This window comes from Kryptolebias marmoratus, linkage group LG19 (genome assembly GCF_001649575.2).
Source record: "Kryptolebias marmoratus isolate JLee-2015 linkage group LG19, ASM164957v2, whole genome shotgun sequence".
Classification (NCBI taxonomy): domain Eukaryota; kingdom Metazoa; phylum Chordata; class Actinopteri; order Cyprinodontiformes; family Rivulidae; genus Kryptolebias; species Kryptolebias marmoratus.
The window spans coordinates 15,115,313-15,142,647 of record NC_051448.1 but is presented as its reverse complement, the minus strand read 5'-3'; the positions used below and the strand labels follow the sequence as shown (position 1 = coordinate 15,142,647).

Here is a 27,335-nt window from a genome sequence, read left to right as displayed (position 1 = left end):
TGAGCTGATCAGATGTTGGGGGGGATAAATGACATAAATTCACACAATATTTGAACAAACTCAAATCCATACTGAGCAACAGTGGTGGTGATGACTGGACGAGAACTTTGGCACCTTTCCTTGCCTGCTACACCACAGGAGGAGATAGCAGCTAGCTAAAGAATATTTATCTGAATTTCTTTTAGTTTTTTTGTGTGTATGTGTTTTTTTTTTTGTTTTTTTTTGGAGATAATGTGTCAAGTTCTGCGTCAAAAGTCAGACAGACCTTTTATTCTCAATGAGTCGCACGTAACGTAGAAAAGTCTGAAAGTTCGCATCATCAAAAGCACACAGAAGAACAAATGATTTAGTAAAACATCACATTTGGTAAAACTGTAAGGTTAAAGAACGCCCAAGAAGTTTGTTTACATTCAGCGTGATTTGAAACCTTAACCTGACTGAACGTCTATTAAAACAAAACAAAACAAAACAAAAAAAGACACAAAGAGAAAAGGAACTCATGGAGGATTTCTGTGACGACTTTGTTTTTGCGGTGACACCATACAGACCAGAACATTAATGCATGGATGCCCTGAAATGCTCATCATTCTGCTCTGTTTTGCTTAGCGTATTTATCTTCTTTACACGGATCAGTTTCTTCTCACAACTATTGTACACAGCTTTATGCTCACACATGAACACACCCTACTCAGACTAATCCAGGCTTTTGATGAGGACGCTACATACTGTACGCTGAACCACAACATCCTGCCTTCACTCATGGAGATTTAGTTTCTGCTTTTGGCTGGATAACTTTAGTGTAGGTTGGGGTTGCATTTGCGTCATAAATAAGAATAATATAAGTAGACGATGGGCAATTTCTCATTAGGTATGGCCTTGAAAAGCCTGAATCTGTGAGAGTAGGTCATGCATGTGCCCAGAAATATAAATGGATATTATATGCTGAGACCTTTAAACCGTTATGTTGTGCTTCCTGTACTCCAACGTAAAACATTTATCATAAACCTTTGAATAGAGCTTCTTTAACATTTACAAGTTATACATTTACCAAATTGGTTTTACTTCTTATGCTTCCATCAGCTTTGATATTTCAGCAATGCAAAGGGAGACAAGAAGAGAAAGGAAGTTAAATTCAGCTTAAAAAAAAAAAGAAACAAGACACAAGTCTTCAAAACATTTGTCATAACCAACAATGAACAGAATTCATTATAGTCTTATTTTCTCTCTCTCTCTCTCTTTTTTTTTTTTTTTTTACAATACTTTTTTTTCTTTTTTTTTTTAAAAACCCCGCTGGTTAAGGTTATGGTCTCAGGTAGATCTTCCACAGTCAATCTTTACAGTTTGTGTAAAAGCAGAGAAACATTCTCGCTAGAGTAATAAAATATTTTGACTATTATTATGGTCATTATCCTTTTTATTTCTTTTTAATATTGTTCCGTATAAACGTTTGTGGATCTGGGTGAGGCGTATCACCCATGTGAAGAGCCTGGAGTCCTGAAGTTTCTGCTCTCCTTCCTGTACAACACAATGTTTTATTCAGCAGTTGATGTTCTCGTTTGTTCAACAAAAAAAAAAAAATAAAAATAAAAATAAAAAAGCTTGCCCACAGGGAAGGGGAATAATGAAACAAGAGAGGGGAGGGGGGTACTCATTCCATGAAATGATTTTAAACTGTCTAGAAAACAAACAAAGAAACAACAACAACAAAAAAAAACCCAACCTCAGCCTCACTTTCACTGTTTTTGCTCATCCTCGTTGCATTCAAACCCATGGTCAGCGCTGCCTGGTTGGCTGGCCTCACATTAAGTAATCATAATGTGAAGGTTTAGGCATGTGTGCAAACAAAGACGCACATGTTTTGCACAAACACGTGGCGTCCCAAGCAACTGTCCCATGAAGAATGTGATCTGCTCGACCCCTATCCTCCCTCTGGACATGCGCGCCCTCCCTTCAGCACTTGTGGGGCAAAAGAAACGTAGAAAATAGCCCATCGAATGGAACATGAACAGAAACTTGTTCAATGCTGATTAACACCCAGGCTCACGACTCGGTTTGTAATCTGAAGGCACTTTGTTTCATGGCAGAAAGTAAAGTGGCTTCTGTTCCACGGGCAGACCGCTGACTGAGTATTTGAGTCAGGCTCCACTAAACGGATCTTTCTCAACTCTCTGCCCGGTCTTTACTCCCTCCGCTCTTTCTCAACTCGACACGTCTCCCCTTTCTTCTGCTCTTCATTTTACCTCCTAAGCTTGACCCTAATTTGATTCTTCTGCTCGACTCTCCTGCATTTATTGTTCTGCCACCGTCCTGTCGCTTGGCCACTTGGACTCGTGAGCACAGTGTTAAAAGAGGCAGCTACAGGGGGAATAAGCAAACAGAATTAAATGTTGCCAAAGTTCGTGTTTTTTTTTTTTTCTCTACAGAACAGCACCAAGCAGATAAAGAAATGCCAACGTGTGATGTGAGGCTGGGCTAGAGTGGGGAAAAAAAAACAATTGTCGCTGATTGGCACCTTGTGCAGGAAAATGGAGATAAAGATGCACAAAGAAAAGGTCTGATTCCATGGATTTGGAAGCAGGGAAATGTTACTTCATATTCAAAAAGTCAGCAGTGTCTGCATTCTGCTGCCACCCAAATGTTTTGCCATTATCTTCATAAAATTATACTTGTGCTTTACAAACTGTTCTCCCTCTATGCGTGTGAACTCCTCCACCAAAGTCCAGGCTGATTCATTGCCCTTTTATTGTGCTCGTAAAGTCATTCTGGTTCCTGCGCCGAGGAGTGTTTTACAGAAGAGAGGTCTCTTCGAAAGGAAAATTGGCACGTCTTCTTTATTACTTTATGTTTAATCTTTCTTTTATAAGACGTCATCCCCCCCTGTGGTCTGGGGTCCATCCGGGGGACCCTGATGCTTTCTGTATGCATGAATCTTTGGTGATCGGATGCTGAGGGTATAGCTCACAGACGGCGGGTCTGAACTTTCGCCTCGGTCTCGACGAAGAAAAGGGTCACCTCTGACCTTCCAGGAGGGTCAGCACCAGGGTGGCACATAGCAGCCATATATGGGAGGACGTGGACAGGGCATTGGCGCTGATATCTAAAGAAGAGAAGGAAAAACAAATGTTAAATTGATGTGATTCTGTAGAAAACAACAACAAAAAAAAGCATAATCTGAAACAAAAGCACAACTGAAGTCATTTGATTAGCATTGATGGCAGAAAAAAAAATAAATAGAAACATACTGACTTCACTGCACTGTATGTGTGCTAACTGACTGTCTGCAGAAAGGAAGTATGTTCTGTGTGATGCTGAATAAAGTTGTTTTATTCAGTCAAATTAAAAAGCAAAACATAAATTACAAGCTCAACAAACAATTGTGTATTGTTAAGTAACAACAAATACATACTCCTTCTTTGTGTTGCCTAATAACTGAATAAAGGAGAAAGCTACTGATATGGTGAGTCACCATGTGTACAAACATAACAGGAACTGATCCTCACATCTTAGTCTGCAAAAGAAAAGAAATACGTGATTACTCTTCACGTCAAACTTTTCCCACATCACACAGCTTGCTCCCTTAAACAGCTTCTCTGAACCATTCTTCTTGGGTAGCATCTGTAGGATTTTACCTCTTATCAATCCCTATTAGATATGTCTCAGTGTTCCCTCCTGCGTCAGCTAAAGTCATGTAAGATTCATTGTGTGAGATTGAATTCCATAATTTATAATCCTCTGGCCTCAGCCTAGACGACCACTCTTTTTACTCCCAAGGAGTTAATCATTATGAATCTTTATGGGCCCAAATAAAAGATAATTAACAGAATAATAACAAAACAAAACAAAAAATGCATCTTGAAGTCCGCCTTCATTGTCTCGGATCAATTTCCACCACTAATATAAATAATTAAAACAGATAGCCCTGTTTTGTTTGTGGAATGCTGAGGAGGTTACTGGAAAATATCTTCCTCCGATCATAAATAACAAGAATGAAATCAAAGGAGGAGCGTTTGTCTGCCTAACAATATGACCCTGTCAATTGCAGGCCATTTTCTTTGGACCGTTTCTCAGTTTTTGCCTTTCTGTTTGTTCCCCAGGCGCAATTACTGGGCTCCTCTCAGCCAGCGGCATGGCTATCGTTCATGTGATTACAACCTTGTTGCTATGACAACCATGTTTTTATTTTTCCATGAGACGCTATCTCGGTACTGCCAACTGGCCGAGATTAGATCTAGTCTCGTAAATCTCAAAAATGTCTGGTGATGTAGAAGAAGAAGAAGAAGTAAAAAATAAAATAAAAGCTGGAGCTTCAATAAGCAGAGGGATAAGGTGCGCGTGCGGTGCTACTCACTGGGCGGTGGGTCTCGACACTCCCCTTCCTCCAGAGTAATATCATCAATGGCGATGTCCCCCTCGATTCCTGGGCCCCGGACACCTTCCAGAACAACCTAAGGAGAGTCAAATAACTTATTTTATATTCAGCCTTCATACACCACACCAAAAAAAAAAAAAAAAAAAACGTGAACATTTGCAATCAAGAAAAATCCAAGACGCTACATGTTGCAATTTAATTTAATTGCCCTTTTCAAAATATTACAGCAGGTGGCAAGAGTTTGTTTTTAATATTTAATGTCACATAATTAAAGTGCTTGACTGTAATATTGACAAAGTTAGCTCTGCGGTTCTATATTTGCTCACCACATTAAGGCTTTCTGAGGACAAAGAAGAGTAAAGTACCAAAAAACTATCTAAAGAATGCATCCCACATCCCGCAGCTTGTGAAGTGCTACATCAGTATGCGGCGCCGTAAGAAACAGAAACTTTACAAACTCAGACGGAAAGGAAAACAGAAGAGGGCAAGGAGAGTGTAGGCGCTCACTGGGTTTATTTTATTGTGCTTCATATCTTACCTGGAAGGATGACGTGGGATGGATGCTTACTTTGGCCTGCTTCCACCGGTCACCTTGGTTACCACTTAGAGACCACACAGGAGCCTCGGAGGTCATTTGGCCCTTCTGCTTTAGCAAGGCATTGAGTGTTCCTGCATCAATGAGAGAAAGAAAAAGGGACAACCAGTTGTACTTGTTTTATCTTTCTGTTCAAAAAAGGTACTCAAGGTAACCAATCTATTTTAACCAACTCTAAGACTGTGCATTGCATCTGTGTGACATCTGTGCAACGTGGCGGGAGCAACTTGTAGAGTCTTCCTCATGCACAGTTTGGCACATGGATGGAAGAGAGATTGAACTGTTTGCTGTCCAATTAGCGGACTATCCTGATCTCTTTAGAACCCCTGGGGAGGTTTGTAAAGTGCTTTTCCATACAGGAGTTGGTGTATTGCCTACTACAAACCTGCAATTATCATTTTTGAGAAATAAAGAAGAAGAGAAATGTTGGTACAGAAATCAGTTTTATGTGATGGATATTAAAAGTTAAATCCAAAGGGGGTTCAAAACCAAAAACAACTGGGCTTCTATTTTGTAAGCTACAGAATAGAAGTCCAGTTGTTTTTGGTTTTGAACCTTTTTTGGATTTACCATGTCCCGGATGACTGAGAATCTACATCGGGATACTAAAAGCTGTTATGATTCCTTCCAGAACCACCTACCTCTTTATAAAAAATGTAAATTCATCTTGTACAACACACAACAGTTAGATAGGACACAAACAAAAGTCTTAAAAGACAAAAGTGATTTAAAAATAATTAATAACTGCAGTATTTTCTATTATTTTCTAAGCTATATACGGCCCCGGATCTTTCATCTTCAGACCCTAAAGCTGAACAATTTGTTTCCTTCACCATTTGACACTGCTGCACAAAGTTTAGAAAGACACAGGCGTAAAGGAAACGTCCCACATATCACACTGTGTGACAGGCAAAATCAAGCCACGAAGACGGAGAAGCTCTCTGCAGACCTAAAAGATGAAATTGTTCCCAGGTAACAATCTTGTGTTTTATTGTTCCCAGAGGCAGAGCAGCTTTAGTAATTGTAAAGTGGAGGACGTTTTGAAGCACCAACTGTGATCTCAGAGTTGATTGTCCTGCCAAAACTATTAACAGAACAAAAAACTCACAAGCTACTCTGATAGAGCGTCAGAAGTTCTCTGAAGTGAAGAGAGAAGCTACTTCATCAACATCTCATCAGTCACTGGCTTTAGAGTACACTCTGAGCTATCTAAACAGGCTTTTAAGAGCTGTGACACCAAAGATGCCATAATGAAACTAAACTTCAGCTTTTGAAGCAAAAGAAGTGATTTCAAAGAATACCAGGCACCACTCATTGTTAAAACCATCCTATCATGAAGCATGGTAGTGGCAGGATCATGGTATAGGAGAATTGGTTAGTGCAATTTTAGTGCAATTTTAACTATCAACAAATTCCTATGTCTCATCTTCAGGAAATCCAGCTCTTATATACCACTCACAAAGTCAAACATGATTGTGAATTCAAGTTTCGTTTCAAAATAAATTAGACTTTAAGGATAATATTCCCTTTTGTTTCCTGCCATTTCAAATATTTATATTCTCCTGCACACAAAGGAAAGCCAAGCAGTGGCAAAGGTTAAATTCAAGTCAAGTGATGATAAATTATTCTGTAGCTAATGATAATCCAGATGAATTATCATTTATGAGCATTGTGTGTTGAGAAAATTTGTTGAATACAAATAAGTTCCCTGTGGAGAAGGGTTCTTCCAGATTTCTCATTAGGATCAAACTTTAACCAATCAGCTCAGTCTTTTTTCTACCTGAACTAAATTTCCACTGAAGCTAAAGGTGTTATCTCGGTGAGCTGCATCTGTTGGGAGACTAGTTTTTGACTCAGAAATGCAGGAAGAAACATTAATTCTTGTGTTTGCAGTCTCATAAAACTCTGCGTGTTTATGACCAGGTGTTCAACGAGCCATGAGCGGCTTTTAAAAATTATCGCCTGTCTTTTTGTGCACGGCTTGCAAAACTGTATTCTTGGCTGTGCGCATTATTTTGCTGCCCACCTCAGCTTGTTTTGTACCTTGTCTGGCAGCTGCCCCCATGTTTTTGATTTAATCTATAGGATTTCACTTTTGAAATGAAGACCAGCAGATTTGGACCAGCCATTTTATAATTATTATTTAACATAAGCATAGTTTTTATGCCTCAAATGTTTTCTCGCAGAAGAGAGCTCCCTGTTCAGGTGTTAAAATACAGCTATTGTGCTCTCGATATGGTTTGGACGCCCATCTTTGTGTGACAACTCTGTGACTATTTTTTTAAAGAAAAGTTGTCACACACATTTTTTGAACATGCTCAAAATGCAAGCGACAGGGCGGCATGCCTCTGCGACTCACACGAGGAAGTTGAGAACCTTGCGGGAGTCTCAGGACATTCTGGAGACTCCCTCGTGAATGCTGTTTGCCAACAAGCTGCAGCCCAGGGAGGTACCACTTTAAACAAAACAAACGACTGAATGTCGCTACATTATAATACACAAAATGACAGATCCAGTCTCAATTAATTCATATATAAACTGTTATATACATATAAATATTTTTAAATGTAGAAATGCTGGCCCTTTTGGACCCAGATATGAGGCCTGAATTAAAGACTTCCTTTAGAGAGGCATGGTTTTTTGGGATACTGGCTTTGATATGAAACAGTAAGATGATGACATCGAGAGCAATCACCTTGCGAAACAAACCAACTGTGCTTTTTATTTATTTAGACATGCAGAAAGGTTACGTGTAAGACAAAGTGTAAAATCCTTTTTTGTGTGTACAAGCCAGAGCAGCATCTAAAAGACCCAAATCAGGTTAGCAAGCTCACACAATTGCAAAGCTCAGCAGGGGCACTCTTCTAAACGTCGAGTAAATTTCAAGCATGAAGCATGTCAAGTATGGAAAGTAGCCCATCTGCATTGATGCAACTGGTGAGTAAAAAGAAAAAAACAGCAGCAGGTTTGTGTTTTAATGCGTCTTTGCCTCAGAGAGGTGTCTCATTACCGCTTAACCTCTCTGCAAAAATATCTGCGTGAGGAGATGAGGAGAAGCTACACTGTATGTCAGTGTTCATCAGCACAGCGTACGCTTTCCCCAACGACAGCACAATCCACTGTGAAAGATGAGCTCCTGTACTGAACATGACCTGCAGTTTCATCTCCTGTTGAAGTGTTTAGAATGTAAGAGGATTCCTGCTGAGCTTGCTGCCTTACTTCTTCTTTGAACTCAATGCGATGTTGGTGGTTATGTCAGTGTCATCACATCCCGAGCAGAGGCATATGCTGTACATTCTTTGGAGTGCCTGTTTTTTAACAGAGACTACTTCTGGCAGACACTTGTGAAACTTAAAAAAAGATCTGAGGAGGCAAAAGATGTGAAGTGTGGTGAAAAGTGAGAAATAGCTCCTGGAAATGTTTAATTATGCAGGGGGGACAAGAGGCAGGGCAATGAGGTGCAGTACCACCGTGCTTGCTGATGAAACTGCGGCTAAAAAGGTCAGGCTTAAAACAGACGCACTTGCTGTGCTTTTGCTGGAGACTTAATCCTATAAACAAATCCGATGTGGGCTCCAAAGTCAAACTTTGATGTGCGTTTCAGTAATTGAGTGTGACCTTGTCTCAGGTAGCTCCCTCCAAGCAAACTACGGAGGAGTTTCTTTGAGGCTGTGCCACTGTTCTCATCAGTGTGTAGGCGAATTTTTCTATTGACTGATTCTGTGTTTTTTGTTTTTTTTTCTATAGCGCTGCTGCACCATGGCTTGGCTCTGACTGCCCTCTCAACAGCACACACCCACAGTGTGTCAAACTCCCAGAATTTGAGGATGGAGCTGCACCACATCTAATGGGGCTATGAGTCACAACTCAAAACACAGACGCGCAAAAAAATATGCTTCTCGACCGTTTAAAAAGTTCAATATTAACACATAACATTTAAGTAATCATAAATCATACCGAGTGAAAATAGGCAAGAGTCTCAATTTCTCTCACGGCCATAGAGAGACCGTATAGTAAACAGAGCAAAGCTATGGATGGTCTGAGCTGGGTTTCAAGTCCTTGACATTTAGCCCATTCATCATACCGCTGCACAGTCTGGGCATGGATTTCACCACAGACAGGGAGGGCAGGGAAGAGAAGGTCTGGCCGGCGATCAATTTGAGCAAATTGGAAATGTCACGGCCTACTCAACCTCGGCATGGAGCCGGAGGAGCTCTCATCTCCCTGCTGTGTCACCCCGCAACACCTCTATCCTTAGATTCTCCCGAGTGCCCTCGATTCCACCTCTCCAGATGTTTGGGCCAAGCCCACCTGCCAGGACATTTTCACTCTGCACTTCCACTGAGGAAACCCCAAGAGTAGATTGGTTAAATTTTGGACTTGATGTCAGGTTAGTGTGCAGCTTCAAGGGTCAGTGTTGTTAAAATATACTGGAAAACGTATGCATTCCCTTTGGTTATTATCAAAATGTAATCTATGTAAATTCATTTTAATATAATTTTTCAATCATATCATAAAGCTCATGCCAAAATGTGCCCATATGCTCAGTCCTGTTTACATTCTGCAGAAACGTGCCCCTACAGCTTCAGCCTGCTTCTCACTGGGACTGTTGGAGACAAATTGTTTCAAAACATTTGCAAGGGTTCTCAGTTTCCTTGCATAAGTCGCAGGCTCTCACTCTGGCTGGAATTCAAAAAAATTTGTGCAGCAAATTGTTTTTTTCAAAACTGTCATAGACTCATTGGTGGCATCTGGAACCAACTCAATCTCTACTTATATTAGTTCCTGTGAGTCAGAAAGTGTGAAAAATGCGAGACGACCTAAGAAACCAAATCGTGACTGATTGAAGACAACAAAGAGAATAAATTGGTATCAAATTTAGACATAATTAAGATAATTTGTGATTATAATTTGACAAAACAATTTGCATGTCATTCACAGGAATTTACCAGTTCCTTTGCCTTTATGTATGTAGACAAAAATGTCGTAAAAATCAGTTCAGTGTGATTACAAAGTTGTTTTTTTTTCCTCACACTTTTGTGTCTCTAACTAGTTGCAGCCAAATGAAATACAGGCTTTAGAGAAAGCCTTCAGGCAATATTTGACTTATCACTTTTATCTGATTTTTGTACATGTAAGCATTGCTGAAATACCAGCGCAGACAGCGTCTTTAATTTATATGCGTTGGGGCTCTGTCAAACGCTGTGCTCAAATGAAAAGATTTTAAACAGAGCATCAAGCACATAGTGCTTTGAAAGCGACCCAATTAAACACAGTTTATTTGGCCACCTTTCAATCAGATTTTTTCCAGAGTTTTCTTCTTTTTTTTTTTGACAACATGACAGAAAATATGTGAACGACAGCAGCTTTATTTGAAATTTACCCATAATATGATGCAGGGTATCACAGAAAACAGGAGACATGCAAACAGATCTAAAGATGTTAAATGAAAGAGTTGGCAAAGAGCAGAATGCAAATACATCATGGCAAAAATACAGATATGCTAATCAACACATGTCACCATCTACTAGCATTAGGGTTTTTAGAAGTCTTCATGAACCGCCTTGCTGCTGAAAAGTGCTATATAAATAAATTTGACTCGACTTTGACTTTATCTTAAAAAAAATTCATAAATGAACATGAACTTGTTCATCGCAAGGCTGTGAATTGAGTTCAGGGTTTGTATTTGGTAAATTACAAACACAAGCTAAATCAGCTTTAGTCTTTTAGAACTGAACTTTGACCCACTGAAGTGTCCACTTGCACAGCACTCACTGTGGTGTGATTTCCCTTTGTCCCGCGTCACTGTGGCATGCATCCCACATGCACAAAAGTTCAGTTTTGATCATTTTACATAACAGGCTGCTCCTTTTCCGTTTCTCTCCATAATCTTTTCATTAAAGTGCAAATTGCTTTGTGTGGGTGGAACAACGCTGAACACATCATTTATTATGTAAAGAGCTGCAGTGTTTTGAGAGGCTTCTCACCTGCCTTCTAACATGTGCAGTAACGATAAGAGGTGAACCTGAGACAGAGATTTCACCATAAAAAGCCTTCAACAAAGTATAAGTGTCTGTTTTGCAGCCACAGAACGAGTCTTACTCACAACTCCCGAACGCACAAACACTACAAACAGCATGTACTCAGAGTGAGAGTGCTTGTGGTCGACTGATTGGGTCCCCGGTGAAGAGAGTCACTCGTAAGCTGCAGAGTGCTCCTTCAGCCACTCTGCTATCTTCAAATGGGCCATACGGGGTTGTTATCTACGTTCAGAGATGAATGTAAGAGCTAATGCCCAGGATCTGTGTGCGGACCTCTGAAGGGGTTTGTTGCAAAAATGAGATATCTTTTCCTTGAAACATCTGTCAGCTGCACTTACTAAATTTTAGCATGAAAGCTCAAATCTCCAACTTGCATCTACCACAGGGAATTACCCTGGAACTGAACGAAACATACGAAAAAAAAGGTCTTGCTGCTCTTTTTTTCTCTGTGGTAACTGCTGTGCTTTTCCTTACAAATAGTTTTTTTCTTATAAAAAAAAAAAAGGCAAAACTGCTCCATGAAACACAAACAAAGCAGACACAAGTTGTCCAAGTTTATGTTCCAAAAGCAGAAGGACAACTCTACAGAACTTTGTGACATTTAGTATTTTGCCATTCAAATTAATTGTGGCCTTTCTTTAATGACTGTGTTTAGTTTTAGGTGAACAACAATAAATCTACCTCCTTTTACGGAACATTATAAATTCAACTTGAGGGTAATTTTTGCTGCTTTGGCAATCAAAAGAACAGATCAGAGATATTCCCAACAAGGTGTCATAGCAATTAATTTCTGCTTCATGAATATTCAGTTGTTTGAAAAACCCAAGATGAGGACCAATCGTGCTTATGAGAAATGAGTCTTACCTATGTGTTTTCCAAACATGTGGTAGAAGAAGCCAAAACAGTAGGCGGGTGGATTGTTGATGCCGTAGGGGTTTTTAGGTGCCACGTTGAACAGGGGACTTATAAGCCGAGCCTGGTCGCCTTCCTTACGTGGTCTTGATGTCTCAATGTACATGTAGAAACCTTGAAAGACAAGGACACAAACAAAACGCACATGAAAATTATGATTCTGTGCAAAAATGAGCAAAAAAACTGAAATCATAACACACATTAATGAAGAATGAAGCTTTTCCAATTTTATGTGGGGAAATTTTAATCATTTAGCATTAAGCTGCAGTGAGCTCTGAGCAGATTCAAATTTATTTATTCATTTACTGGATCTACAATAAAATTGTGAATTTGCAAAAACTTGTTGCTTTCCCAAAACTTACTACTGTTTTTCCTGTATACTTCTATTTGCTAAAGCTTGAATCAGTTCATTAGTTAATAACAATAAACAGCTTTGCACTAGCGAGCTATCCATGATCCAAGCCACTATTGTCTGCTACAGTAGAATTTCAAATTTAAGGAGTTGTGACTTGGTGAAACAAGGTTTAACAAAGACTAGTTTTAGGCTGAATTCAAGCAACACATTCCAACCCACTCAGCTGAAAAAACAAGAAGAAAATATACAATTAACCTTAAAAACAGAGAAACAAAGAATATACATAATGTGCTGCTGTGACTCCTTGTTAGCTGTTAGCTCATTGGTGTGAGCCAACGGCCAGTCTGAGCTGAGTCAAAGTGGATTGCTGCTGTCTTACAACAACTTCAATCAAAGCGGCCCAAATGAACACTTTTATAAACTTCTTTCACTTTAGTCCCAGGCTGCACAAGAAATGCTACAGCTAACTGATGCTGCTATTCCTGTTAACTTATAACAGTAGAATTCTAGGTAAAGTAAATTTTAAGTAATGCAAGACTGATGGTGGTGTTAAAACTCATGTAAGTCAAAGAGCTATCTACAACAGGTCAGATATTGAATGTTTATGTTTGCACAGAATCCCATTTAAAATATTTGAGCAGCTGCTTTATGCACAGTTCTTGAAGTACATCAAGACAGTACATTACCTAAACATATTTTGTTGACAAACTCACCGAGTGTGACAGGATTATTTAAAAAAGTGGATGTGCTCATTGATAAATATGAGGTAAACTTGGTTATAGTATGTTTTCTCTAACATTCTCCTTTCACTAATTGCCATAGCCTAGGGCTAATCGCGACGATTAAAATGAGGTTAAATTTCTTCTCCCTCTGCCTGACAGTCGTGGGACAGCAGTGATTACACCAGAGAGTCAGACAGGCCTCTGATTGTGTCTGAGCCAAATAATCTGAAGCCAATCTGTGCCCCGCCACAGGCACAGGGAAGGTAGCTGGTGAGCAGCGCCATGCTCCTCCAGCCAAAATCAAATGGAATATCTCCCTCTGTTCAATCTCATATCCAGATAATTATACGCACAGAGGAATGGAGCTGGTAATGAAATGCTAGACATTTTGAAACCATTAGGTGATTAAAGCCACTGTATTATTTACTGCTTCAGCTGCTGCCAATGCCAGGCCAGCATAATAGGCATTTATATTTAACTTCCATCAGAGCATGAATCCAGACGTTCCATATGTCTGGATATATGGACTTTATTATGACTTTGCCTATGAGATTATCAAATATGGGAATAAGGATTACTAAAACCATGCATCTCTTGGAATCAAAGAAACAGCAATGGAGTGATATTTACAAGAATAAACGGAAAACAAAGAAAGAATCAAGGCTGAGGAACGCAGCAAGCAGAGCTGAAACCATCTACTATGAAGTCATCAAACAGAATAAAACAAACTTATTTTCTTATTTTACAAAGTTAAACTTTTAATAGCAGGTTTGCAGATAAATATACAACCTAATCAACACACTACGTTACAGTATTTCGGTTTTGTCACATCGTCTATAAAGAAGAAGGTAATTCCAGTGTTTTCCTGTGCTCCGGAGATTAATCTATCCTTGCATGGATCAAATTAGAAAAAAACAAATAGAGTAGAGATTTTTTTAATTAACAACCTTTAACTAACTTCTTTTACTTGATAAAACAGGTATGTTTTCAGAGCTTGTGTTACAAGTTACAAGAATTATACATTCTGAAAACATTTTTTCAGCACATTTGCAATGTAGGTAAACCCCCAAAAAGGATTAACATACAAGCAAGTATACATAGTTCCCATGTGATGTCACATTTCCGGACACTCCCCCTCTCCATTGCAAAAGGCAATAGCTTCAGCCTTGGCAAAGGAGCCATTTTTTTTTCCATTCGCACGCTACTTTTTACTGTATTCACAACAGTTGTTTTATGTTGGATTCAAGAATGTTTTAACTGTGCAGACGGTTCAGCAAAGCATAATTTTTTTTACTACATTTCAAAAATCAGGAATCATGAAGGATCTCAAAGGGAGGTAGAACGTCGGCGAGTCTGGCTGGAGAACATCAACAACAAGGATCGGCCTTCAAAGAAGTCTAAAATCTGCTCGGACCACTTTTATTACAGTAAAACAAACATTTAAAAAAAAAAGTTCTGTTAAGTAATGTTAGAGTACAACTGTATGTGTGCTAGAATTACTGGTTTAGAACGTCTCTACTGGAGATAACTCAGCTATGCTATGTGCTAAACCCCAAAGCTGACATTATGGTTAAAGAATTCAATCAAAAGTTAAAGGATTTTGTCAGTGATATCACAAATAGCACAACAATAAAAAATTATTATGGTTGAATGATAGTTACAAATAAATTGCTTGTGCCATTTTAGGTCTGATTCTAATCCATAAACAGACTGTTCACAAAGTATGCCTAGATGTACATATATGATATTGTTATTACTCAACGTGCCAGTCAGCAGTACTTTGTTATTAACTGACATCTTTTACAAATCTGTTGAAACACTGATTATTTGAGTCCATTGCTTTCAGGCCAAGTAGCTCCTCCATAGTGTTGGCACTCTTTGTGTACACTAAATAATGAACAATGTTGTAGTATGAGATGAGCGGCAAATTATTGGGCTCGTCTGACATTCCCTCTTTTTTCACCTTATTTGGGTCAATCCCAACAGTAGCGGTCTTTTACATATATTTGTCACTCACACTTTGGTCAAGAGCAAGTAAATACTTGGATTTAGTTTGCTTTGAAACCATCGTTGTCTAGCTCCTACCTACCAAAATGGTGAAAATATCTCTTCCGTCCGAGGCTTGTGGGAACTATATATTGATATTTGAGGCAGGTTAGAGTTTCCAATTTAGTGCAGATTTCTATGACATCTAGTACTATAAACACAACGTCTTAAACCTTGCAGTGTAATAAGTATTAAGATTGGTGTAAAAATATTTGGGCCTCTTGTTTTCTCTGAAAATGATTCAACTATAGATCACATCATTACATGACTGATCAGTACTCTAAATTTAAATGAGCTGTTTAAGAAACTCTTGTTTTAAGCATAATGCAAAAAAAAGATTCCGTTTACAATAATATACTTGAAAATGAGTAATGTTATACGAGACCACTGGCCACAATTAATTTTGGCTTCACTGCTAAACTATTCCCCAATGTTTTGTATAATTTTCTAACCCTAATAAGGAATGTTGTTTATATGAACAATGTTTGAATAGTTTTTACCATTTTCATTTTTTCTTGCAACGGCAGTCTCTGATGGTACTTTCATCAGTTAATAATTGCAGATAAAGACCTTGTCAGGATAAATCATTGTCGAGGTACAATATGTCACAGATGAGTAGTCGGAGAATGCTCAAAGGGAAATTAGAGGGGAAAAAAACAAAAAAAGGGAGGCGGAAAACTGCGACAATGTCCCTAAAGTTCGAAATGAAAGCTAAGGCAGAGAATCACAGAGTGCTTTTTTCTGACCAGAGTTTGTTTTAAAATTGTTCCCATCTAGGGGAGAAATGGTTTTTCTGCACCTTCAAATGTTTATCCCTAAAAACTGTTGGAACTTTTTTGAAAGACGATGATATTTTCACTGTCACTGCTTCTCAGGCTCTAGATGTTCCTGGGAAATGTTGTGGTTTTACTAACATATGAGCTGCAGACTTGTGAGCTGAGGAATCACCAATGTGACAAGCAGCAGCAGAAATCTCGATTTCTTTCTTTTTGTCAGAAAAAAACAAAAATATCAAATGTGGAGATACACTATTTATCAAAACTATCTGATGATTGTCATGAGGTATGTGAAGCTTTGCCATAAAACAGCCAAACACTGCAGAAGATATTGTTAGGAAAAATCGAAGACCTCAAAAATAAAATCAACACTCATTAAAAAGACTTTAAATTTAGAACAACATTTATTTGCGTCTCTGTGACACACCTGCTGTTTAAAGGATATAAATTGTTATCAAGAAAAAATACAAAAAAAACAAAACAAAAAACAGAACGACATACTGATGAAAGTTCTTTCAGTTCTTTGGAGGATGATTGGAAAGATGGATTTTTGCTCTGTTGTGAATGTAAACAAAATCATCTTTCTCATTTACAGAAACTAATTTGTAGCATGCAGATCTGATCAGTCCATGAGGAGCTTCCATTATTCCATTTTCTTTTTACCCATTTCTCTTTTTCGGGTTGCATGGAGCCGGTGTCTATCTCCAGCAGTCACTCACTGTGCGAGAGGCGGAGTACACCCTGGCAGGTCACAAGTCCATCACATTCACCATTCACCAACCATACACACACTCACTCACACCTAGGGACAATTTGGAGTTACCAGTTAACCTAATGCATGCACAGGGAGAACAACTCCACTCAGAAAGGCGGAGGTGGTTCTTGCAGGGATACGGCAGCTCTAACTACTGCTCCACCATGCCACCCTCTAAATGTAAGATAAAACCAAAAACAGATTGTGGATATTCCTTTCCTAAATGCAGCCTTTGATAATAGACGGATTACTGCTGTGTGGTAAGACCCTTTTATGCTGACTGGCTTAAAAATGATGCCACTACAGGTGAATGACATACTTGTTCTTTATTTAAAAGAGGTTTAAGTGACGTTTAGACTTTTAGATCCACTTACCCTGCTTAGAACCAGTGCGGTCTGCACTGGGACCAGTGTTGGGTGTGTACTTGGTGTCACGGGTGGCAGCGCTGTGCCGTGTCCAATCAAAATTATCATTCTTGTCCTGGGTAAACATGCAGATGGGCTCCTCCTCAAAGCTGCAGTGGAACTCCCCTGGTGATCGGCAGAGCAGAGCTGGATGTTCACATCATCATAAAACAGTGAGGAGCTACAAACTGCCTGAAAGCTACAGTGATACATGTGAGCAGTGTGATACCTTCTGTGTATGTATGAGATTTCCTACAGCGTGTCTGTCTCAGGGGTACATACAACAGCCTAATTCCTAATTACATTATGCAATCTGGTGCACACAATTTCTAAATTAAGATGTGACCTCTCTCTGACTGCAGCGGAGACAACACTGAATGATTTTAACAAGTTTCTTGATTCAGGCTTATATGGAAAGCCAATTTATCATACAAATGTTACACAAGATCCTCAAAGCAGTCTTTCTAGGTAAAATTAATCTTTCAGATATCCAGAATATGATTTGTTCTAGACACGGTCGGCATGTCAGAAATCATAAACATCGTTTCTCTTTGAACAAACGGAGTCACTTTCCCATTCATGTGCATTGGACTTTCAGCACCAGGTATCCACAAGTACAAGTTCATCCCATGTAAGGCCCTTATTGCAAAACACTTCAGCTGGATCTGAGAAGTCTTCTTGTTGTTTCTGTGTGATTCACAAAATGACTGAGAAGGTAGGAGGTAAATCAAACCACTGCTGTTATGCCTTTAAACTGCAAAATCAGGTATGAACAGAGGCGCAATAATCAATTCATGAAAGGGTCATCAAGACCTTGTTGTGGGATTTAGAGTTAAAGATGTCCAAATGGCCTTTTTTTGCATTGCGCTCTACGGTAATGTGTTGCTGAGTTACACCTCAAACCTTCATTATGTCTGTGATACAAGCTTCTTTTATGAAAGGTCACAGTCGTCTCAATTTATTAACAGCCAGAAGTAGCTTAAAAAGGGGCTTGTTTTATGTGTTTATACCGTGGAACTGTTTTGTGAAAGCGCCTTAAAATGAATCTTCTGATAACTGAGACAGAATTCCCACGAGGACCATCACCCTTTCAGATATTTAAAATATCTTTGCTATTTGTCATAGGTTTCATTACAAATACATACAACTAATATCTGTCGTAGATATCAATTAGTAAAATTTTGAACATATAAAAAACATTTTTATGACTAAAAATGTCATTAGGAATATCCAGAATTTATAATATGAGTAAATTAAAAACAATTTCAGACATCAATAATTAGATTATAGACTAATAACACTGTAGATATAAATATTTTTAGGTTATTTATTAGGAAACTGATAGAATGCAATTTTTACATCAAAAAGTTTACATTAAATATAGTTTAAATAGATTAATCTCAACATGTTAGACTTTTAAATGTCAATTTTTCCTTAAAATATGTTATTTCATATGTCAACAACATACTTGTGGATCTCTGAGCTAAAATATTGCTTGTGTGTAGGACAAATGCCCTTGTGGAAATAAGACTGTTTCCTTTTTTTATATAGAAAATGAGATTTATAAATAGCTACAATATATAAGTACTTTAAAAAGACCCTTTTTTTAAAAAAAAAAAGTATGATTATTAGTATGAATGTCATTTAAAAAAAACTTCATTTCAATTTTGACTAGTAACAATATAATTTTAACAAAAAAATGTTTCAATTACTGAAATCTAAAAAGCAAATAAAGGCAGAAGTGTGATGTGATTATATGTTACAATGGCCTGCCATACTGATAACACCTAAGAGCATTGTGCTTCTGAGTGTGTATCAGACATGCCATTACTGAGGCATAATGGATAACATTGAGCATTCAGCCTCAGGAAAGAAAATACAACTAAATGCAAATCTCATGTACAACATTACTCTGAGGGTTTTGCAAGTATTGTTTGACACAGAGGTTTTTTTTTCTGGATTTGCTGAACTACTCCTTGAACAGTACACAGAGAAAAACGAGCTGCGTGTCCTTGAATGGTTTTTGTAAGGCCTCATTTGTAGCACTCTGTATAATCAGTTTGAAAACCGGCATCATGTCCCTCCTTCTCTATCACATTTCATCTCCAAGCTGGAGATTCTCCTTTCTCCCCTCTGCCTCTGCACGCCCCTTTGACAGCAATTTTTAAAACAGCGAAGTGTGTAGACAGAATGAAATTGTGTGTTTCTTTCACCTTTAAGGAATGAAAGGGTAATTGTAACTCATAGGAGGTTGGAATGGGTCACTTTGAGGGAAATGTCTAACAGTGAATATGCTAATGAATGGTCAAAAATCTCACACATGAAGAACTGACACATTCATTTTAATGAGGGCATAGCAGCAGGATCAACAGTGTCAAAACCTCCATTTAATCCATGTTACACAAACTATGCTAAACACAGAACCTCAGGACATGGTTCTGCTAAGCAATGTCCTCAAATTGATAGTAAACGTGGAGTATTTAGATGCAGGATGCAAGCATGCGCTCTCTGATAAATATTCATTGATTTATTAAAACGTGGCTGGGAGAAGTTTGGAGTGGTGACCTTGAGAGGAGTAGGATCTGCAGCTTCTACTCAGGTAATGGAAGTAACATAGGCAGAGGTAGAGAGTGGGTGGATGGACTGAAAACAGGGAAGAGGGCAGCAATGCTGTGAGACGGAGAGGAGTGGGAAAAGGAGAGGAATGCGTCTGCATTTACAGGCACTCTTGACTTTTCTCCTCGTAGGTATGTAGATTTAAATGCAGGGGTGGTGCGAGACATTAACGCCCCCGACCACTGCGAGCTAAACTAAATGTTTTTTTGCTTTCCGCGCTCTCTGCGGGAGAGATAGGAGAATTTGTGGGACGGTAGAGGATTGAGGGTCGAAAGAGGAGGCGTTCAGGTAAGATAGTTTCCTGTGGGGATTTGGATAATGATGCCGGTGATTAGGATGTTTGTTATTGTGTTGGCAATGTTCTTGTGAACACCCACCAAAATATAAATCAACTTTATACAAATTATATAATCCACTATACACAATAGTGCACTGCGGCACAGTAAACAATGATTAGACGTGAATAATGTGAATTTGTAAAGTTTCATCTATAAAATGCACAACAAATGAGAATAAATATTAATAGAATTGAACATATTTACCATAAATAATGCTCACAAAGCACCAAACATGCAATTATACTTACATGCACGACTAATTCTTACATGCAAAAATTATATCCCTTATGTAAAATGTGGCTTTCTTTGCTCAATAAAATCTCTTTAATGTGGTGTAGTGTATTTTGGATATCAATTTGTAACTTTCAGTAACCCATCCGGATTACTTCAATCTCCAAGGAAACTAGATATTTTGTCTTATGTGGCAGCATGCTAAAAGAAAGCAAAAAGAGCTAAGTGTCAGGTTCAAGGGAAAGAAATGGGCTTTATAGAGACCAAAAATGTCAAATGATCTCATTTAAATTTATTTGTTGCTTCTAAAGAGATGTGTAAGGACTAAACTCACTGACAAAAGTAGTTAAGTACTCAGAAGGAATGGTCTGATTTAGGCGTATTGTACCTCGGCACTCATGCAGACCAATGATAGATATGTTAAAGAGTTGATTTTAAGGAGCTGATATATCTAGAATGGGCACCAGAGGGGATAAGTGTCGGCATCTCAAATGGAGCGAAAGTGGACAGTCGGTCAAAACAATGAGTGAAAGTCATCAGACACAGAATATGCCTTGTAGACACATTAGACAGCATTACCAGCACTTGACAGAGTTTGATAGGGGTCACATTGCGGGTTTCCATAAGACAGAGTAATCGTATTGTGCAAATGCACAGCATATGAGCCGTACAGATGTCCCAGTGGCTTCATGTTGGAACCCCTGCGTATTTAAGGGCAGCGACGCCCGATGTGAAGGTTCTGGTTGCCCAAGACTGTCCTCACCTCACCAGCTGAGGGCCGACTTGTCACAGGAGAAGATACAGCAACTGTATAACGAAGATCCACACCAAATTGTTGCTTGTATTAAAGCGTAAGGGGATGCCACACCCTGTCAACATGGGACCAACAAAGTGCCCATACTGCCACCTTCGTTATCCATTTGATCGGACACTGTAATCATTGCAGTGCAGTCACATAAACTTTCAACATGAGTAGTTTCGTTTAATTTCCACCACTTTATCTGGGTGCTTAACATTTTTTGTCAGTGAATGCATGTTGCAGTCTGTAGTTTGTTCTACTTAGAGTCATGTAGACTGTCACTTCTCTATGGGATTTAGGCTCCCCACTGTTTTCACAGACAAAAAGCAGACAAGCGAGGCAAAGTGAGAACATGGTACTTACTCAGGTGAGGGTTGATGGGAGCTGTGAAGGAGAATTGCCAGATACAGTCATTAGTATAGAATATCATAGCTGTCTGTCATTATATGAGACACTCATTAAATATAAACACACACAGCTGTAGAAGCACCTCACCCGGTGCACTCTTATAAACAGTGTCTATTTTTTTTGTGAGTTTCACTTTAGGCTTTACAATATGATGCACAAGCATATGCATTTTACCCTTTTCATCTTGCTGTCATCTCCTTGTATGCCGCAGTGGTAGGAAAAGCATACGTATATAAAATACTGCTCAGAGATTGTTGGAAAGATCTCCTTGTCATTAAAAAAAAATGCTGGAAAAATATAAAAGTGTTTTAATGCTGCAGCAATCATCTGCCACACATTTCATTGATTACTGAGGGAGTAAAAAAAAGAGATGTCTGGGATCTGAGGAGGAAAAGGTGGCAGCAGTCATTCTCAGACAGTTATCTAATGTAAAAGACAGGATTAGGAGGAGCGCCTGATCACATTAATAAGCTTATAATGCAACAGCTTATCATTACCGTCACTTACCAGCATGGCTGACGTTCTTGTCCAAGGTGACTTCCATTTAGAAAGCTAAGCCTGTTTCATACTTCCATTTAGATGCTAATAAATCATAAAATGAATGATAATCACAAGTGTGGCAGCTAATCACCTCACAGCAACATCTTGTCTGTGTTCTCAAAACCATCATTGTGGAAACTTGTATCTTAAAGACTCTTGACTTGCAACCATTAAAACCCAGTTGTTGGCATTCTGTCCACCTAAAGCACGGTTCAATGCTTCCCTCATTGATAATTTAAGAGGCTGCTGCCGTGGCAAACACAGAAAGGTCAAGGATATCACGCAGAGTTGCAACAAGCAAGTTAGTTGGCACTTCACTTTTTGCAGATTAAATACCATTTAACCTGTCAAGAAGATTCATGGGCATTTTCATGATCGATTGCTGACTGGCTGAACAGATGAGAAACATCAGCTTTACTACAAAATCGTGTTGTTGTGTGTGATTTATGAAACCCTTCTATTCATGAGGGGAATGGATTTTAATCCAGCCAATTAAAATGAGTAATAACAAATCATTCCAATAAAGGAAAACGTGTAGTGAAGAGTGGAGGAGCATTGCGGTGTTAATGGAAATGGCCTTTTTTTTTTAAAGTAGCAGTACAAGAAGTGATTTCTGTTTATTATTATGTTGCTAATGGAAATGTAGGTCGCTTGAGGGGAAAAAGAGATAAATACACCAAAAAGGAGAGAAGAAGACAAACCTTGCAAGAAGAAAGAAATGCAATTTCATTCTGTTCCCTCCTAATCATCTTCTGTGTCGAAGACGCTTGCAAAACAGCCTTCACTGCTTCTTACTGAACTTACACCCGACCGCAAAAGGCAGCACAAACTGCAGAGGGGCAGGAAATGATCTGGGCTGTTGCGGAGAAAATGCTTTAAGTGACAACTGACACCCTCGGGCCTGTGAAGAAGATCCAGAATTTTCCGACAAAACTCAGCCTCCATCCTGTCGTCTTTGCTTCTTTCCCTCTCAACCTTCCTCCTTTTCCTCCCGCAGTTCCCCTCGCCTCCTCCCAAATCCTTCCTGCTCGCCCCTCCGCCTTCCTCTTTCCGACACTGCAGTGAGGAAAGTATGTTTTTGTTGTCACATTTCTTACCTGCAGCTTCTCCTGGCTGACTCCCTGCGCCTCAGTCTAGATTAATGTGTCTGCTCGAGCAATGTCTCTACCCCCACTGAGCAACTCAAGCGGCCCCGAGGCGACTTTACTACTGTTGTGTTAACGTGCATACTCTCAGAAAATACACACATGCGCTAACAGATCATTTAACTTGCATTGAGAATGACTGTAATGAATATGGGGAAAAACACAAAATAGACTAAATTGAGACAGAGGCCTGAGCCAAGCGTTTCAGCATGCTTTCTTTAATCCTAAAAAACATAATGTGGTGTGTTATTAAAGCATTGGTGTGAACAATTCGTGTGAAAGTTGAAAAAAATACCTCAAATCAGATTACCTTCCTAATTCTTAGTTCAACAACCAGAAAAAGCTCTAAATAGTGATTAAATGTGTAATGAAATGTAATCCTGTCAGTTTCAAAACTTCAAAAGTACCGCTCCTCTGGCCCCACCTATTGCTGTGAACGCTGGAAGGAGAGGAACCCCCCAGAACTTTCTTCCTCATAAAAAAGACAAAGTCAGTTGTTTGGAAATCGTTCTGGTAGTAAAAACCAAAAAATGCTCAGGGCTTGTCTACCAGAGGCGAGCTACTCATCACACTTTGAAGCAATAGTTCAGATCTTTTTTCTTCTTTTTCTTTTAAAGTTGGCTCCTGTAAAAAGGTTATGAACAATTAATATCACCTCGCTCAAAGATCAAAAAACTCTTAGAACAACCTTAGTTTGGAGAAACCGAGTTCAAGTCGGACTGGACTGACGAGCCAGCAGCTCGTCTCAGCAGGGCCAGGACTGAAGTGGGCTGCTGATGTAACAAAATGCAAATGCTGTTTTATAAACCTTTGCCTTGCCATCAGGTTTGCTTTGCATTGTTATTCACATAGAATTATTTGGTTCTTTCCATGCACAATTAGCAGCAGCAGCTGGCTGTAGCATTTGTGGTGTATATATTATTGATGGAAGAATCTGCAAGGAATGCAAAACTGTGGTGTAAAGGTTTAGAAAAATGTGTTCGTAAGTGTTTAAACTGCTGTAAAATTTTGGAGTTATTTTAAAATGGATATTAATCGACTGCCACAATGTGAGTTGTTAGCTCATCAATCAGGTCAGAGTTAAACTGTTAAACATCTGAATTATCTCATTAAGGTAACACAGTTTTAATATGCCACTACCGTTATCAGTTCAACAAATAGTCCAAATCAGGAAACAGCAAAGGAGTAGTTTTTTCTGCAATAAGTTATTTTATATAAATTCATTTTCCACCTTTGTGTTTTTGTTGAAAGAAATCACAACTTTTCACAAAACAGTCTGCTGCCTTTCTGATGTTTTAGCTCACAGTGTTGATTTTAAAAAGTGTGTGTTATCTCACTCTTCTTATACTTAAATCAAAATAGGTTTAAATACATTACATTTTACAAAATAATATAGCTAAAAATTAATAATATTATTTTAGTAAGGAGGAGTTTATGTCAAAAACACATCTAAAGCAACAGCGATTGACCACATTGCTACATACACAATAAAAACAAAACTGAAGCAGAACAAAAAGACAATACAAAATGTTAAGATTTATAAAAGTTATAAAATGATTAAACAATGGAAAATTCTTAACTCTTACACTGATTTAAAAGCCAACTAATGAATGTAGCAACAAGTGGTATTGCTTTAGGCAGTAGTGATAGTACTTTTTTAAAATGGAAAAAAAAAAAATCAGTTCAATGATGTGGTAGATTTTTGAATCTGAGTTTTTGTACTGTGAAACTGTGGTGCTTTTGCTCAAGGTCAGAATCTCGTACCAACTTCTGCCTAGTTTGTTCTTTTCCAGCGAAGAGGACAAGATGAACTTCTGCTGGATGCATGATTGACTTCCATCCAAAGTGCCTAATTTTGATTGAAATGCAAAGTGAGCTCAGTGACCGCCAAAGGACATTGGTCCACGGAGGCTGTTTCAGACACAAGCACTTCATTTTGGCAGGATTCCCTGGCCTCCGGCTGTATAACAAAGCAGCAGACATTTCCATGGCTGTAGACAACAAATGCCTGGCTTCTTCTCCTCTTCTTTTTTATTTTTTTTATTTTACTGACCTCATATTATCCACACTTCGGAAAATTACCATCCATCATGTTTATAAGATCTGGGTGGGTGCCCAGTGATGGCTTCACAGCTCAAACCATCAGTTGCAGTAATAGCAGAGTGGGTAAATGCAATTCAGTAATCTTTCCCTGCTGTCTCTGTTACTGAAATAACAAGAGCAGCATCACATTCGAGCCCTTCAACCAAAAAAAAAAAAAAAAAAATCTTGTTTTTGAGTTTGAGCTACTCCTCACAGGCCCCGCAGATACACACACGCATACCCAGTAAACACAACCAAAACCCAGTTCAGTCAGCTGCCTGTGTGCTGCTCTGCTTTTGCATCAGTGTGCAGAAGACACACTCATGAAAGCCTGGGAGTTCTCAATTGACCCCCATGTGGATCTGTTTTTGAAAGCCGAAAACTGAAACAAACAAACAAAAAATACAGTATGTCAAAACAAAAATACGAAATCAAATCACATATATATTACATGAGTTTTCACAGCAGCAATGAGCATGACTAAAATCCAAACTAATGCTCCTGCCAGCTCGTTAGGAGTTGATTTTTACAAAGAATGACATGCAGAGACACCCAGATGAGCAGAACAAAATCCATAATCTGCAGAAGAGCATGATACCTTGTCTAAATAACCAGACAAGCCACTCTGGTGTAGCCTGACACAGCTGGTAACCTTAAAGTAACATAAAGTAGTCCTGAAAAATGTGGGAGTTGGCCGTGGGGGAATGGTTACCTTCAATCTATTCACAAGTCCACCCACTAACAAACCTCAAGAGCGCGCTAAATTTACATGTTATATCTGGTTTCCTTTCTGTTCAAAATATAACCTGAAAAAAACCCCCAGCAACAACAAAAAAACAAATGTAGCTGGCACATGTTCACCGATTCTGAGCTGAAACCACGAAACAGAAACTCCAGGGAGTCACGGCTTCTGCTCTGACTGGTTTGTTCCGTCTTTCTTCCAATCTGAGTTATCTGACTGCACATAGAACGGCTTATATTTAATGAATACAAATGAAGGAAGAACTGATCCTGTCAACCCAAGTTCTATGAGAAAATGTATCATTTTATGAAAACATCACAGCTAAACATTTACAAAAGTGAATTCATTGCACTATACTTTTTGTTTTTGAGGAGGAAGTCTGCTTTTAGGAGTAGCTTTGTCTTGCAAGATTTCAAGTACTTCTGTAATATTTTTATGAACATCATTGTAACAATACAGTTTTCAAATTTCCCTTTACACCATGAAAGTTCTTTTCAAAAAGAAGCTACTGAATATTATTACAAAAATGCATGTAGGTTCCTTTCAACTGCATCATATTTTGTCAACTTACAAAATTAAAATTTAGGATAAGTAATAGTAATATTGTGAAGGACTGCAATAAATCATAGGCCACTATATTCCATGTGCCAAGTATTCAAGCACTGCATCCCAATAATATGATGGGCCAATCTGATGGACTCACTGGCCTTGATGTCCAAACCGGATGTAATGATAGTGAATAAGATGCTAGAACAATCGAAAAGGGTCAGGAACGTCATAATAACAAAATACAAAAGAGGAGTAAAAAGAATGTGGGTTTATCACAATTAATACACAGTAGCCAATGGCTACTATCATTGAATGCAATTAGTAGCCACATTCAACGATAATAATGCCAAGTTTTTCTAATTCTGTCCAGCCTTATTTAAGAATATTACCCAAGTTCTTGTTTAACAAGGTTATAGTTTTTCATTAATTTACAGTATTAATAAAGTGAACATGTAAATGAAAGTCCAAATTATTAAGTTTTTTAAACTTCTTAATAATCACCCTGGGCTGGTGATAAATAAATACTCTAAAAGGTTCTTAAAGCAGCAGTAAAACTTTTTTGAAGTGGGAATTTGTAGAAATATTTTGAACAAAAAATATCTTTGATAGTTTTGATAGTTCTTTGATCAATCTTTGTGTATCAGTTTAACAAATATAAGATAGGTTTTGGTCCCACTCAGATGAGTCATTAGCTTATCAGTCCAATCAGACTTCAGCTCTATTTCGCCAAACTAAGGTCATTCAAAGAGCTGCAACAGCTAAGATATTAATTCTTCGTAACCTTTTCACAGAACCCAACTTTAATAGATCTGAACTATCATTTTAAATTATGATGGAGGAAAAACAAACTATTTGCTGATGTTTCAGGCAGTTTAAAAGTACTTCTGTACAACAATATAAATTCAATGTAT

At 38.5% G+C, this 27,335-nt stretch overlaps 1 protein-coding gene and 1 long non-coding RNA gene across 4 annotated transcripts in view; one reads left to right on the top strand and one right to left on the bottom strand.

Annotated features, from left to right (window-relative positions):
* Positions 1–10,191, top strand: part of LOC112450292 — a 49,808-nt gene extending 39,617 nt beyond the window's left edge. For both annotated transcript variants that reach the window (XR_003038857.2, XR_003038858.2), the window contains one exon: positions 8,712–10,191. This is a non-coding gene — a long non-coding RNA (uncharacterized LOC112450292). The remainder of the gene's footprint in view (positions 1–8,711) is intronic.
* LOC108231854 (MAM domain-containing glycosylphosphatidylinositol anchor protein 2) overlaps positions 256–27,335 on the bottom strand; it is a 220,738-nt gene continuing 193,658 nt past the window's right edge. For both annotated transcript variants that reach the window (XM_017409220.3, XM_017409222.3), the window contains exons 13-18: positions 21,322–21,342; positions 16,945–17,100; positions 11,870–12,031; positions 4,908–5,038; positions 4,349–4,445; positions 256–3,097 (exon numbers count right to left, since the gene is read on the bottom strand). In XM_017409220.3, the coding sequence (XP_017264709.1) occupies positions 3,009–3,097; positions 4,349–4,445; positions 4,908–5,038; positions 11,870–12,031; positions 16,945–17,100; positions 21,322–21,342 (656 nt within the window). In that variant the 3' untranslated portion in view covers positions 256–3,008. The remainder of the gene's footprint in view (positions 3,098–4,348; positions 4,446–4,907; positions 5,039–11,869; positions 12,032–16,944; positions 17,101–21,321; positions 21,343–27,335) is intronic.